The 15,075-nt window shown below is 48.5% G+C and overlaps 1 protein-coding gene and 1 long non-coding RNA gene across 4 annotated transcripts in view; one reads left to right on the top strand and one right to left on the bottom strand.

Moving 5' to 3' along the window:
- The window catches only part of LOC309637809, a 201,401-nt gene that overhangs the window by 34,453 nt on the left and 151,873 nt on the right, over nucleotides 1–15,075 (top strand). The gene's annotated exons all lie outside the window — the stretch shown is intronic.
- The window catches only part of GASK1A (golgi associated kinase 1A), a 52,539-nt gene continuing 41,994 nt past the window's right edge, over nucleotides 4,531–15,075 (bottom strand). For all 3 annotated transcript variants that reach the window (XM_082412890.1, XM_082412892.1, XM_082412891.1), the window contains exons 3-5: nucleotides 7,586–7,708; nucleotides 5,676–5,779; nucleotides 4,531–5,057 (exon numbers count right to left, since the gene is read on the bottom strand). In XM_082412890.1, coding sequence (XP_082269016.1) covers nucleotides 4,847–5,057; nucleotides 5,676–5,779; nucleotides 7,586–7,708 — 438 coding nt within the window. In that variant the 3' untranslated portion in view covers nucleotides 4,531–4,846. The remainder of the gene's footprint in view (nucleotides 5,058–5,675; nucleotides 5,780–7,585; nucleotides 7,709–15,075) is intronic.

The raw sequence follows: 15,075 nt of genomic DNA on the forward strand, positions 1-15,075 counted from the left end.
GCAGCTTAGCTGGGGCAGTTCTCTTCCATATGTCTCACCCCCCTCCTGGATCCAACGGACTTGGGCAGGCGTGTACCTTCTCAAGAATGTGGCAAAACAGCAAGAGCACAGGTCCAACTGTACATAAGTGCTTTTTCACACCTCTGCTTGTACCGTGTCTGCTAACAATTCTTTTGGCTGAAGAAAGTCACATTGCTGAACTCAGAATCAAGGGATAGAAATGTACACCACACTGCTTTGAAGTGAAAAGGCACATGGCAAAGAACATAGGTAGTGATAGGTCAAGAATTGGGGCAGCAATCCAACCTACTGCCTCTACAAAACAAAATATTTTCTTGTAACATATATAACATGCCTATCTCATTATATGTTTTCAATAACTACATCTGCTCCCATCTTCAACAAATGTTGGATTATCGACTCTGATTTTAAGGGTAAAATTAAATTGGTTCCAGGCATTTGAAGCTATCCTTGCTTATTATGAAGCTTGGCATATTATATAAGAGAGTAATAATTAACAGTTCGGGTTAGGCACCTTCACACACAGACAGTGGCAATGTAAATAGATACAATCATTTTGGAAAGCAACTTGACAATATGTATCAAAAGCCTTAAAAATGTGTACCCTTTGACTCAGAAATTTTCATTATGGCAAGTCTACCCTAAGAAAACAGGAGATATATAGACAAATGTTTATGTGTAAGGATGTTCACTGAAGCAATATTTAGAGTAACAAAAAAAAGGAGGATAACGCCAGATTAATTTGTTGCAGGGGAAAAAAAAAAACTCTCATTGAAAACAGCTAAAAAGGCTGGACTAAAACAAATCTGTTTGGGGACTGGAGAGTTACCAAGACAGTCACAGCTTGAGGAGCTGAGATTAGAGATATATGGAAAAGTAATTAAGGTGAGCCACATTCTATGCTGTTTTCCCCTCAAAGCATATGTGGGTTCTTGGATGGTACAGCCAAAGAGACTAAGCAACAAAGAAACGCTTTTAAGTGACACAGAATCTGAGGAGGGTCTGAGGAGGCAAAAATTAGAGTTCCAAGCTATTAAGACAGCTATGGCTTGAGAGGCTAAGATCCTCTCAGTGGTACAGAAAAATGATGTGTTTATTATCTCAAGGCATTCACCAGTTCACAAACAGTGCAGGCTGAGAGAAACAAAGCAGAAAGTGGCAGCCAACAGATGTTTTGTGGCCTCAGAAGTATGGAAGATAAAAATCGGTTTTGAAGTCCTGACAAGAAAGACTCCTGGGACTTCCCTGGCGGTCCAGTAGTTAGAACTCCACGCTTCCACTGCAGGGGGCGCAGGTTCAATCCCTGGTTGGGGAACTAAGATCCCGCAAGCTGCGTGGCCAAAAAAAAGAGACAGAGAGAGAGACTCTGGTAAGCACCTCACGCTTTCAAATGGAACTCCTAAAGGCCTGCACCCTTGGAATAAAAGTGAACTAAAAGTAAACCAGGGCTTCCCTGGTGGTGCAGTGGTTAAGAATCCGCCTGCCAATGCAGGGGACACGTGTTCGATCCCTGGTCTGGGAAGATCCCACATGCCGCAGAGCAGCTAAGCCTGTGCGCCACAACTACTGAGCCTGCGCTCTAGAGCTCACGAGCCACAGCTACTGAGCCCGCATGACACAACTACTGAAGTCCGCGTGCCTAGAGCCCGTGCTCCGCAACAAGAGAAGCCACCTCAATGAAGAGTAGCCCCTGCTCGCGACAACGAGAGAAAGCCCGCATGCAGCAATGAAGACCCAACACAGACAAAAATAAATAAATAAATAAATTAATTATTTTAAAAGTTATTAAAAAAAAAAAGTAAACCAAATCTTATAAAGACTGATAGCCAATCCATGCTGTGATTGGATTAAAACAATCTATCCTAATTCTACCTGCCTGCCATAAGCTAAAGGCTCATTTAGAGCTTCTGCAATTTTATACACAGTGTCTGACACTCAACCAAAATTCCCAGGATATCAAGAGACGGTGGAAGGAAAAAAAATCAGACAATATAAATAGATCCAGAGGTAGGCAAGAATATACAATGGAAAAAAGAGAAAAAGAAAAAAACAGTCTCTTCAGCAAGTAGTGTTGGGAAAGTTGGACAGCTGCATGTAAATCAACGAAGTTAGAACACACCCTCACACCATACACAAAAATAAACTCACAATGGCTTAAATATAAGACATGACACCATAAAACTCCTAGAAGAGAACATAGGCAAAATATTCTCTAACATAAATCGTACCAATATTTTCTTAGGTCAGTCTCCCAAGCCAATAGAAATAAAAGCAAAACTAAACAAATGGAAGCTAATCAAACTTACAAGCTTTTGTACAGCAAAGGAAATCATAAACAAAATGAAAAGACAACCTGTAGACTGGGAGAAAATATTTGCAAATGATGCGACCAACAAGGGCTTAATTTCCAAAATACACAAATAGCTCATACAACTCAACAACAACAACAACAAAAACAACCCAATCAAAAAATGGGCAGAAGACCTAAAAAGACACTTCTCCAAAGAAGACATACAGATGGCCAACAGGCACATGAAAAGATGCTCAACATCACTAATTATTAGAGAAATGCAAATAAAAACTACAATGAGATACCACCTCACAATGGTCAGAATGGTCAGCCTTAAAAAGTCTACAATAACAAATGCTGGAGAGGGTGTGGAGAAAAGGGAACCCTCCTACACTGTTGGTGGGAATGTAAATTGGTACAGCCACTATGGAGAACGGTACGGAGGTTCCTCAAAAAACTAAAAATAGAGTTGCCATATGATCCAGCAATCCTACTCCTGGGCATATGTCCAGACAAAACTATACTTAAAAAAATACATGCACCCTTATGTTCACAGCAGCATGATTTACAATAGCCAAGACATGGAAACAACCCAAGTGCCCATCAACAGGCAATTTGGTTTAAGAAGATGTGGTATACATGTTCAATGGAATATTACTCAGCCATAAAAAAGAATGAAATATTGGGACTTCCCTGGTGGTCCAGTGGGTAAGACTCCATGCTCCCAATGCAGGGGTCCTGGGTTCAATCCCTGGTTGAGGAACTAGACACCACATTCATGCCACAACTAAGAGTTTGCATGCTGCAACTAAGAAGTCCACATGCCACAACTAAGACCTGGCGCAGCCTAAATAAATAAATAAATAAATATTTTTTTAAAAAGAATGAAATATTGCCCTTTGCAGCAACATGGATGGACCTAGAGAATATTATACTTAGTGAAGTAAGCCAGAGAAAGAAAGACAAATATTATATATCACTTATATGTGGAATCTAAGAAATAATACAAATGAATCTATATACAAAACAGAAACAGACTTGCAGACATAGTAAACAAACTTACGGTTACCAAAGGCGAACAGGGTTGGGGAGGGATAAATTAGGAGTTTGGGATTAACAGATACAAACTATTATACATAAAACTCATAAGCAACAAGGATTTACTGTATAACACAGGGAACAATATTCAATATCTTGTATAACCTATAATGGAAAATAATCTGAAACTATAGATATATAACTGAATCACTTTGTTGTATACCTGAAATTAATACAATATTGTAAATCAACTATACTTCAATAAAAAATGAAAATTAAAAATAGGTTTCCCTATCAGATGAATTAAAAACAAAAAGTTTGAGAATAGCAAGTGTTGATGAGGTGTAGGGAAAACAATTAGTCCCCTACCCTCTGTGTAGGAGCGTAAATTGACACCACCATTTTGGAGGGAATTTGGCAGTTTCTCTGAAAATAAAGAATGCCCATATACTTTGATGCAGAAACCCACCCATAGAAACCTAGCTAGCAGAAATACTTGCACACCATGCAAAGATGTTCATGGCAGCATTGTCCAGAATTGGTGAAAAGTCTGACCCATCTAAATGTTCATCATAATGAGAACAGCTAAATGAAATATGACACATCCCTGCCTGGGAGTTCCATGCAGTCATGAATAAGAATTGGGTCAACCCAGATGGCGGATACAGAACATAGTAAATATAGTAAAGTACAAATAGTGAGTTGACAAACAAAGATACCCTACTTTATTATATTTTCATTTGCATGCAGTGTGAGTGTGAATAAAATGCGTATCACATCTCTAGGGGGTTTCTGGAACTCTCACTTTTTATCTTATATGCTTCTATTATTTATGAATCTGTTTTTAGTGAGCATGTATTACTTTCATAATTCTTAAACCAAAAACATAAGTGAATAAGGATTGAACATCTAAAGCCTATAAAGACAAAATGCTTAGTGCTTCATTTCTTGGACCTGAGTTCACTTTCAGCCAGAGCAGTTCTGGGCCAACTCTTCACAACACTGTGAAGATCCTTTATCAAGCTCATCTCATGTGTGCATGCGGGCATACACACATACCACACATGCACAACTACCTACACACCTCTACACATACACACACACACACACACACACACACACACACAGAGTTGCCCAGCTCCGCATGTGCATGTGGAATGCATGACTTTACAGCACCTGGAGCAGTTCATAGAACATTCTTGTGTATTTATTGGTGCAAGGGAGTAAGCAGCCAGAGCTGAGCAGGCAGAAAAGAATGTGAAGAGACTGAAAACCCAACACCCACCACCTCCTCCACCATCCCAAGCAGATGACACGTCCTGTGGAATCCATGGTGCCCTCCTGATTTCTGGCTTTTCCCTTTTGTCTTCAAGACGGGTGAACCCAAGAAAATGTGGCCGTGAGGATGGGCACTTATCCACTCAGGTCATGTCGTGAGATGCCCCCCCCTTCTTCCCCCTGCAGTGAGGTGAGAGTCCCGCCCAGACCGTGGGGGGCTTACGGGCCCTCGTCCCTGAAGAGTGTCAGGTTGTGCGTCCGGATGTAGCTCAGCAGGACCTGTCCTCGCCGCTCCAGGGTCTGGAGGACCCGCTGTAGGCCTTGTTGCCCGCCTTGGCTTTCCCAGAACACCGGGTCTGTCTGCAGTGACTTGAGCAGCATATTCTGTAGACATCCTGATGCGAGAACCCTCACAACAGACTCAGGAAACCTGGAGGAAGGTCCCCCAGTCCCATAACAGAAAGGAAGAGCAAAAGTCATCTCAGAGAGTTTCCGTGAAAGGCCAGGCCAGTCGGCCAGGACTTGCACAGCTGGGGACCCACAAAGCCAGCCCGCAAAGTCTCTGGGGCCACCTGCTAACCAGTTATCCAGGAACCCTTCCACCCGCTCTGCTGTGACAGCAGGCAGGGGATAGAGCTTTCGATGGGTCCCACCCCCCTGAGTGGGTGAATCCACTCTGCTGGCCCGGGTGAAGTGAGCAGGAGCCCTAGGAAGGCCCAGCCGCTGCAGGTGTGAGCAGGGAAGGTGGCTCCCAGGCTAGCTCCCTGCCAGGGAAGGGCCAGCCTGCCCACTCCCCAGCAGGGCAGCCCATGTTGTGCAGGGCCAGGAGGCCCTCTGGCTACTGGGGAGGGGGCAGCCCATCATGGACTTGAAGGGCCTGCTGGCTGTAACCCCTCAGCTTTCCCAGGACTCCTCACCCCCTTCTGACGCTCATCCAGCAGCTTTTGCCTGATGGGCTGTGGACTTCTCTGGAGCCACAGTTCAAGGTCTACAGCAGGGCCATCAAGCCTCAGCCCCTGAACCTCCACCCAACCGCTCTGACCCTCACCCGTCGATGCCCTCCAGCAGCCGGAAATTCAGCTTGTGCTCCGGGTGCTGAAGGTTGCCGGCGTTATCGATGTAGACCAGATGAGAGAGATCACTGCTCCGGACCTCAGGCAAGAACACGGACAGAGAGAGGAGAGTCAGGGAACAGCCTAGCCGGTGCCCCTGGACTCTGTCGGGGCTCAGCAGCTTGGGGGGCCCTGAGCTGTCAGTCCCACCGCCCACCCTGCTACTCGCCCAGATGGTCCCCTCGCACTGAGCAGTGAGCTCACCCCATGCTGCTGCCGTGCTTAGGGAATCCAGGCACCCTCTCAGCGAACCCTCCCAGCAACCTTGGGAGGTGGCCACTGATATCAGCTTCATTTTACAGAAACAGAGGCACAAAGAAGTAATTTGCATAAGCTCACACAGCTAATAAGTAGCTGGCTGGTTCAAACCTGGACCCGTAGGCACAAGCCACAGCACCTTCTGCAAAATTGCAAGGCAGAGGGACTGATTCCTGTTGTGGTGGCCGAAGGGGTGAGGAGCACGGGTGGGAATGGGAAGGGGCAGAGGTAGCCCACCCAGGCGCTGAGGCTGCGGGATGTATCGCACACGTGCACCCTCACACATGCGTGCCCGCCCACGTGCCCCTGTGCCCGTCCCGGGCGTTCCCCTGAGCATCACCGAGGACACAGGTACCCTCCATCCTCAGGGAGCACTGCCCATCCACTGTCCCCACAGCTTTAGGGCCTCCGAAAACTCTTCAAAACTAAAATCAGCAGCAGGGAATTCTTTAGCACCTTAAAGCTCTGGTATGGTGGGAACAGGAGGCCATCTCTTCTGGCCCCCTACTCCCACCCCCATGCACACACTCCATTCCTACACATTCGCCAAGATTCCCTGGTAGTTTCCCATAATTCTCTTCAGTAACCTGGGCTTCAATTATGAACTTTTGTCTTCAGGACCTCAGCTTCCCCTCTCTCTGCTTCTTCTACCTCTCACCCCCCTGCGCACACCAGGGATCATCTATTTCTGGAAACCCGATGACTCCTCCCTCCAAAAACTGCTATCGGGAAGGATCTGTGAGACAGCTGCCCACCAGGGGTAAAGGATGGATATAAAAGCCCTTCCTCTCCCAGGCATATTTGCCTTTTACTGGGGAAGGAGAGAGGTGGCTCTGGGGCAGAGGAGGGAGAGTTCCCACCGCCCAGCAGCACCACGAGGTAGCCCTGGCCTGCGGGCTGGTGGGGCTGCCTGACGCTCAGCCCAAGGCAGCATCTGACAGCTACCCTCCAAAGCAGCTGGCCAAGGTGAGGCGGTGAGGACACCAGCCTCACTGGGGGAAGACAGAGCAGCCCTTCCCCGGGGTGGCACTTTGCTCCTCGTGCAGGAGAAGCGGCTGTTCTGCCCCACCAGCCTCTCACCGATGGCCTCGGCACATGGCTTCCCACCCTGGGCTGTAGTTTCCACAGGAGGCAGCACAGTGTTCCTCCAACGGCCCCAGCCTGTGAGCCATCAGGGGCCAGGAGAGTGCCCTGTCACTGCCACCAACCAGACATGCAGCTTGGGAAGCCCCCTTCCCCGCTCCAGGCCCCAATTTCCATATTTACTGGCACATTGAGGACGTCCTACTAGACACACAGTTATCACACTCTGCTTCCTGGAGCCTCAGGGCGTCCCCGGAGTCTTCAGGGCTCAGAGGAGTTAGTGACAACAGCTCCAGCCCACACCCCATACCTACCTAAACCACATCCCCAAAGCTCCACCTGTGTCAGTTCTATATATTAAGGCTTCCTGAAAACATTTAAAGGGTTCTGTTGCTGAAAAGAACAGGATTGGGACACCCCAAGGTCATGTGATCTCTGACACTTGCCAACAGCATCTGCTGATGGAGACAGGAAGACCTGAGTCTGGGGCGACCTGGGGACATACCAAGATGTGGACCAGCCGCAGCTCTCCCGGGTTCCGGCATTTCTCTCGGAGCCTCTCTTCCACGCAGGGGTCCAAGGGCTCGGGCTCGAAGCCGCAGCAGTAGCGATCCAGGCGGTCGTGGACCTGTGGGGACACCGTCCTCTGAGGGCCCAGCACTTGGGCCGCCGGAGCCCTGGGGCCACACGCTGGGGGCCGTCCTCAGGGATCTTGGCGCTGGTCAGCTCTGCTGCTGGCCTCCGGCTGTGATGGGGTTTCTGCTTGCTCCTCAGCCAGCCTGCCCTGCACCAGGATTGCCTGCTCACACTGCGTGGATTTCCACCCAACATTCACTGCTTAGTCTCTGCCACGGGCCCTGAGCTCCAGCCTGGGGCTGACTGTCTGGTCTACCTGGGGAGACCCACACATGACCACTTTTTCTTTAATCAGCAAATGCTACACCAGGGATTCCTCCCTTCACAGAGATAAAAATCTTTTAATGACCATCCAGGCAGCTCCTGCCTCTAGGACAGTGCTTTCGCCCTGCAGGAGGCCTGAATCAAAGTCAGGAAGGAGAGCATTCCTGTTCCCGGCTCCTCTTACACTGGATGCCTAAATTGGGAGCAATGACGCTCCCTCAGAGATGATCATGACGTGATTTAATAAGAAATATGGTCTCTGTCCCTGGCTCCTGGCACAGAGCTCCTAAAACCCCTGCAATTTGCTCAGTGATATGAGTGTCTTTTGTTATTCATAATAAACCCTCTGACCATATCAGAGTTTAATAAGGTGACTCAGGGGAGCCCTTAGATAACTTCAGGCTGATTGCCAGATAGACATGTAGAGAGTAGAACTTTCAACCCTACCCTCCAACCTCTGGGAAGAGTAGGAGAGCTGGAAACTGGGTTATAAAAACTCTTGAACAGTGAGATTTGGGGAGCTTCCAGGTTGGAGAACACACCCACGTGCCAGGAAGGTGATGCACCCCGAATCCATGTGGACATAGAGGGTTGTATACTTGGGACCCTTCCAGACCTCACCCCATGTACCTCTTCAACTGACGGTTCACTTACATCCTTTGTAATAAACCAGTACACATAAGTAAAGTGTTTTCCTGAGTTCTATGAGCCATTCTAGCAAATTATTAAACATGAGGAGGGGGTCATGAGAACCCCCAATTTATAGCCAGTTGGTCAGAAGTCCGGGTGGCCCAGGATTTGTGACTGGCGTCTGAATCAGCAGTCTTGTGGGAATGAGCCCTTCACTTGTGGGATCTGACATTGAGTCCAGGTGGACAGTGTCAGAATCAAATTGTACACCCAGTTGGAGTTGGAGAATTGGTGGGGTCAGAAGACATCACTCAGATGACCAGCACCACTGCCGCATCTCTATCTCACACACTCCTCACAGCAGCCTTGCAATAGAAACATTATTGTCCCCATTTACACAGGGGGACACTGACCCCAGACTTGCCCAAGGTCATACACGTGAAAGCAGTACAGCTGGGATTTGAACCGAGGTCTGCCTGGCTTGAGCCCAGTGCCCTCTGTTATCCTGCCCTGCTTCCCTGAAGGTCAGGAAGGGTGAGCCAGTTAGAGGTCAAGTGGGGTCCCCATCATTACACTAGTCAAGGCTGGAGAAGAGCTTTCAAAACTGTGAAGGAGGAAGAGGAGGAACCAGAAGTCTCAGAGCCCATCCTCCTCCTCTACGACAACAACTGAGGCAGCAGCAGGCATTGGGGCTGTCTGGATGGTCTACATCCATCCTCTGCGGTCGCTGTTCTGCCAACCCAAGCCGCAGACCTGATCCAGCTTTCGCCAGCACCACCATCGTGCCTCCCTCTGCCACATGCAGCCAACCCCCTCCACAAATGGCAGAGGGGACGGGGGCAGGGTTGGGGGGACGACACAACCTATAACCCCCAGGATGCGGCACTCATCAAAGCCGGGCCAGCCACCTCGCAGCCCACTCAGCCCCAGCTCAGCGCTGGCCGGAAAAGGTCTCCCTCCATTTCCATCTCCCTTTGTAGGAAACTCTCATATGTTCTGAAGAAATACAAAATTGATTTCCTTCTACACAAGCCAGAAAATAACTATAGCTCTATTCACCAATCAACCTCACAAAACCAGAGTCCAGAAATGAGACAGTGTTAAACAGTCCCAACTACTGTCCCAAAGCTGGAGGACAGACCCAGCTTGGCCAGGGGCAAACGGCCAGAGTCCTGTCCAGGCAGCAAGCCCATGAATGAGCCCCCGGCGCACACAGTCACTGCTTTGGTCTCCCAGACTTTGGATAACAACGATTACAAGTAACAGAAAAGCCTGGCTCAAAAGGGCTTTAACCGTAGGGGAAATTAAGATCATCGACCGCAGGAAGTCTCGTGATAGGGGCAGGCTGGGGGATTTAGCAGCTCCTACTGTCACGGTAAGGACTCGGGTTTCTTTCTGCTTCTCACTATACCCGCACAATGTTAAGGACATCCCTTTGTTGTCTCAGGAAGCCTGCAGGTGGCTGTTGTGGGTATGTTTTTCCTTGTTCATGTCTAGAGAGAAGGAGATAGAGACACAGGAAGGGAGGGAGGGAGGGGCGGGGAGGCGGGGAGAGAAAAGGAAGCTAGCTGTCCCCCAACAGTCATGGAATAGAAGTCCTTCCTTTCAGCCTGACTGGACCATATTTGGACACAGGATCATCCCTGGTCCAGTGGCAGCCAGGGGTGCACAGACCTCTGAGCCCAGGCATGGGGGGAAGGTGAATCACGCCAGGGCTCTGTGCAGAAGGAACGGGAGCGATCAGCTGGGTCCACCGGAGCCCCAATATCCTCACTCAGGCTCGTAACAGAAGCGTTGACCGGAACAGGGCTGAGGACGGAGCCCTGCGGCATGGCCCAGAGACCTCCCAGCCCTCCAACTATTTTTAAATCCACCTGAAGCTAGTATCACGCCCCCATATTTCTCCATATGGTCCTAGAACTTAGCGGGTCAGGGTGGTCCTCCTCCGTGCATTCACACACACGCCTTCCTCAGCAGGAGCCTTCTGAGGCTGCCCACACAGAGGTTTAGAACAGAGGTCGGCAAGCTTCTTCTATAAAGGGCCAGACAGTAAATACTTTAGGCTTTGGAGGCCATACGGTCTCTGTCACGACTACCCACCTCTGCTTCTGTAGTGCATATTGTACGTATTCTAGATAATATGCAAACAAATGGTCATAGCTATGTTCCAAAAAACCTTTATTTACATACACTGACATTTTAATTTCATATAATTTTTATATGTCACAAAATATTCTTCTTTTGATCTTTTCAACCACTTAAAAATGCTAAAACCATTCTTAGCTCATGGGCCATACAGAAACGCAGAGAGGGGAATTTGGCCTACAATCTGGGCCATGTCTGTCACCCTGGTTTGGAGCCCAGTAGATCTGGGGGTGAATCGTGGCTCCACTGTGTCCTAACTCCATGACCTAAGGAAGTTAGTTAACCCCACTACGCCTCAGTTTTCTCATCCACAAAGTGGGGCAGTGATACTCCCTCAGGACCTCACTGAGGACCACACAAGGTGATGATGTAAACAAAGCAAGGGTGGTTGTCCTGGAGAGCCCTGGAAGGGACAGGCCCAAAGGCCTGGAGGAATCTCAGGGGTTCCTCCCTCCAGAAGCCCCGGCCCCACCCCAGTTATAGGCCAGAGAACCAGAGTCTGAAATAAAGCAGCGTCATGACAATCTAGCCACTCTCTTCTACGTGCAGGCCTGGTTTCTGGAGTGCAGACAAATCTGTGAGATGGACACTACCTACCAAGTCCTCTTTGGCTGGGAGAATAAATGCCAGGACAGTTCTAGCAAGACTGAAATACAGTAACTGCTCTGGATTTCACGTGATGCCTGATGCACAGCCAGCCAAACCCCCTTCCTCCTGCCAAACGCTCCCTGACCCTGTGCAGATTTCAACTCGCTGCAGCGTTGCAAGTTGAAATGCTGGAAGCTACAAGGAATAACAGCCCATACGATACAGGCGGCGCTGGCGTCCCCAAATCTACACCCATTTGAATGCTGAACAGGAAGGGGCTGGCCAGGCGCAGTTGCCAGTGTGATTAATTTGCCACGCTGTCTGGGAACTTTTTTCCACTGAAGAGAAATTCAGTTTAAACTGCAGTAGTCAAGCAGGACCAAGCTTAAGCTTCATTCCCAAATCGCTTCAGGATTTGATTGTTTTTCCCCTTTTTGAAAAAATGAGGAGTTACCAAGAAAAAATGATAATCCTTTGCAGTTTTGGTTTTCTGATGAACCTAGCAGAGTTGGATGATCGTGAAGTTTTTGTTTAATTCTAGTTAAACAGTCGTGAAGCCCTTACTCTGTGCTGGGTACCGCTCTGAGTGCTTTATCCATCACCACTCATTTAACCCCTCCCAGCAGCCAGGAGGCAGATACGGTTATTATCCCCATTTCAAAGATGAGGGAACTGAGTCACAGAGGCTAGTAACGTGCCTAGAGTCCCACAGAGTGAAAGTGGTGGCACCTAGGGCCTTCCCTGGCAATCCAGTGGTTAAGACTCCAAGCTTCCAACGCAGAGGGCGCGGGTTCGATCCCTGGTCAGGGAACTAAGATCCCACATGCCATGCTAAGACCCCCACATGCCCGCGTGGCCAAAAAAAAAGAAAGAAAGCGGTGGCGCCTAGACTCAGACCCAGGCAGTCTGGCTCTGACCACTGAGTCAGACTGGGTGGCAGGTACATGTTTTTTGGCACCAGAGAGTACAAGCTCCCCAATGCAAAGAAGAAGATGTGGTTCAACCTGATCCCCAGCACTTGTTTTGCACAACGAGACTCAGTTGAGGTTTTTTGAGTGAAAGGATGAATGAATGAAGCGCATGGCTGGCTGACAGCAGGAAGGATCTGGGGCCGGGGTCGGGTGGTGCTTCACATGAGGGCTGATCACTGAAAGCCTGCCCGTCAGGTGAGCCCTACATCCCTGCCCAGGATACCAACACCAGAAGGCTTCAGGGGGAGGCCTGGCTCTGGGGCCCCCAAACAGGACATCTGGTGGGAAAAGACACTGCAGTCTGCCAAGAGGGACACCAGGCCCAGCTGTGGGGAGGGGAGGTCTGGGAGGAGCCCAGCACAGGGCACGAGGGGTGGCCCGAGTCCTCTAACCTATCCACCAGGCTCCTGGGCCAAGACGCGTTCCTCAGCCAGTGCCTGATCTGAGTCTGGTGGATTCCAGAAGAACTGCCTGCTGTGCCTGGTGGCCTTGCCCCCTATGCAGGACCCTCCCCCCACCTGGGGACAGTCACAGGCCCAGGTTCTTCTGGATGGAAAGGGTGGCTCTTGGCCGGGCCAGCTCACTGCCAGATTGCCCCAGAGCGGCAGCGTCTCTGTCCAAGGAGGGCAGCAGGCTGGTCCCGCACTGACTGGCTGCCTGTTAAAGAATTCGTGAGGCTTTGGGGAGGTCAGGGGTGGGGGAGGAATGGGTTACTCGGCACTGACTCTTTCTCTCCTCTGATGACTCCCTTTGCAGTGCTCCCCTTGTGTCCTGACAGAGGGCAACCTTCCCGGAGGCCCTGGGGAGGAACATCTGGATGCCTCATCTGCCCCAAGCCTGAGGCCAGAGGTCTCAGCACCAGCTCTGGATGTGGGTGAATAGACTGCCTGGTGGGCTTTGAGGAGATGGTCTGAGAAGAGCTAGACCTTATCTAAAAAGACGTCTGTAGATCACCCTACATTTTAAACATCAACACAAAACTCAGCAGCCGTGAAAAGACGAATCCACCACAGCAAAATAGGTTCCAATCAAGAAAATTGGGATGAGTCACCATGGGAACACCTTTCACAAAAAGTCCCCACATCAATACACTGGAGGGGGGAGTATTGTGAGCTCCTCCATGGACACTCAAAGGGCATTGGATATAATTTTTACACCCATTCCTGACAAGAAAAACTCTTAATAAAGCAAGAATAGCAAACAGTTCTTCAGTCAAAAGCCAGCATGATGTTTAATGGCAAAACACTAGAAATTGTCCCAAATAGAAACAAGTCAAGTCCATCATCCCATTACTATTTACCATTAATCTAGAGGCACCACAATTGTAGTGAGGTATGAAGAAAGAAAGAAGAGGCAATGAAGACAAAGTGCATTCATTACAGAAGAAATGATCATATACTTGGAAAACCCAGGGGATAAACCAAGCCACTGTTAGAAGCAGTACGAGGTGGGCAAGAGGCCAGTAACCAACTGTGACACAAAAATAATATGCTTCACACAGGCCAAGAGCTACGGGCCAGAACATATTGAGATAGGCTGGGACCTGGGACCCTTTACCAGAGTGCTTGCAATACAAAGAAACTATAAGGGACTAAAAATAACTGCACACAGGCTCAGTGGGGCAAATTATGAACAATAAGATACAAAAAGGTCACAAACCAACTGCCACTTCTGAGGTGCCCGGAGCAAAAGCAGGGCCCCCGTGCACATGATCCCTGCACACAGCACCACCAAGGGGGTGTGCAGACCACCTAAGCTACGCCTCCTGTCCAACCCACCCATCCGCCCCCCGCCTCACCCCATTTAAGGGAACAGCTCGCCCTCGCCTTGGGAAGTGAGCAAGGGCACCTGTTTCTTGTTTTCGCTCCCGTGTGCCACAGCACGAGCTCCAATAAAGCCTTGCCTGAATTTCCATCTGACTTCTTATCAATTTCTATTAATTTAGGCCTTCTGTCCATTTTTGGATTGGGTTGTTTGTTGTTTTGATATTGAGCTGCATGAGCTGCTTGTATATTTTGGAGATTAATCCTTTGTCGGTTGCTTCGTTTGCAAATATTTTCTCCCATTCTGAAGGTTGTCTTTTCGTTGTATATGTATAGCTGATTCACTTTATTATAAAGCAGAAACTAACACACCATTGTAAAGCAATTATACTCCAATGAAGATGTTAAAAAAAATTTTCTATTGATTAAAGAGTCCAAGAACCCAGGTCAGTAACAATATAATGGAAGGAAAGAGGCCATTTTCAGTGGTCACAAGAAGATGAAATAACAGTATCACCCCAACATGGAAGTGAAGATCGAGCTCAAGAAAACGTCAAGATGCTTCTGCGGAACAGGAATAAATGGAAAGACATAGCCTGTTCTTGGCTAGAATGACCCCGTATTTTAGGATGTAAATTCTCTCATTAGTCCATGCAAATTTAATTTGATTCCAGTAAAGTCCCAAAAGGACTTGGGAAGGCAAAGGAAGTAACAAGCTGGCTCTTAATTTCACAGAAGAATAGTATGCAAGAATATCAGAAAAATCTTAAAAAAGAGCAATGAGAAAGACCGAGCACTCCCAGTTATTAACTTAAAATATAAAGCATGATCATTAAAACAGTGTGCTTCTGACACATAAATAGACAGACCCTTTACTGGAACAGAAGAGTCCAGAAATAGACTTTAGTACATATGGAAATCGGCTATATGATAAAGACAGCATTTCAAATTGGGGGAAAGAATGATTTTTCAACAAATGGTGCTGGACATTTGGGTTG

The sequence above is a fragment of the Balaenoptera physalus genome, assembly GCF_965194825.1.
Source record: "Balaenoptera physalus genome assembly, chromosome: 11".
Taxonomy (NCBI): Eukaryota; Metazoa; Chordata; class Mammalia; order Artiodactyla; family Balaenopteridae; genus Balaenoptera; species Balaenoptera physalus.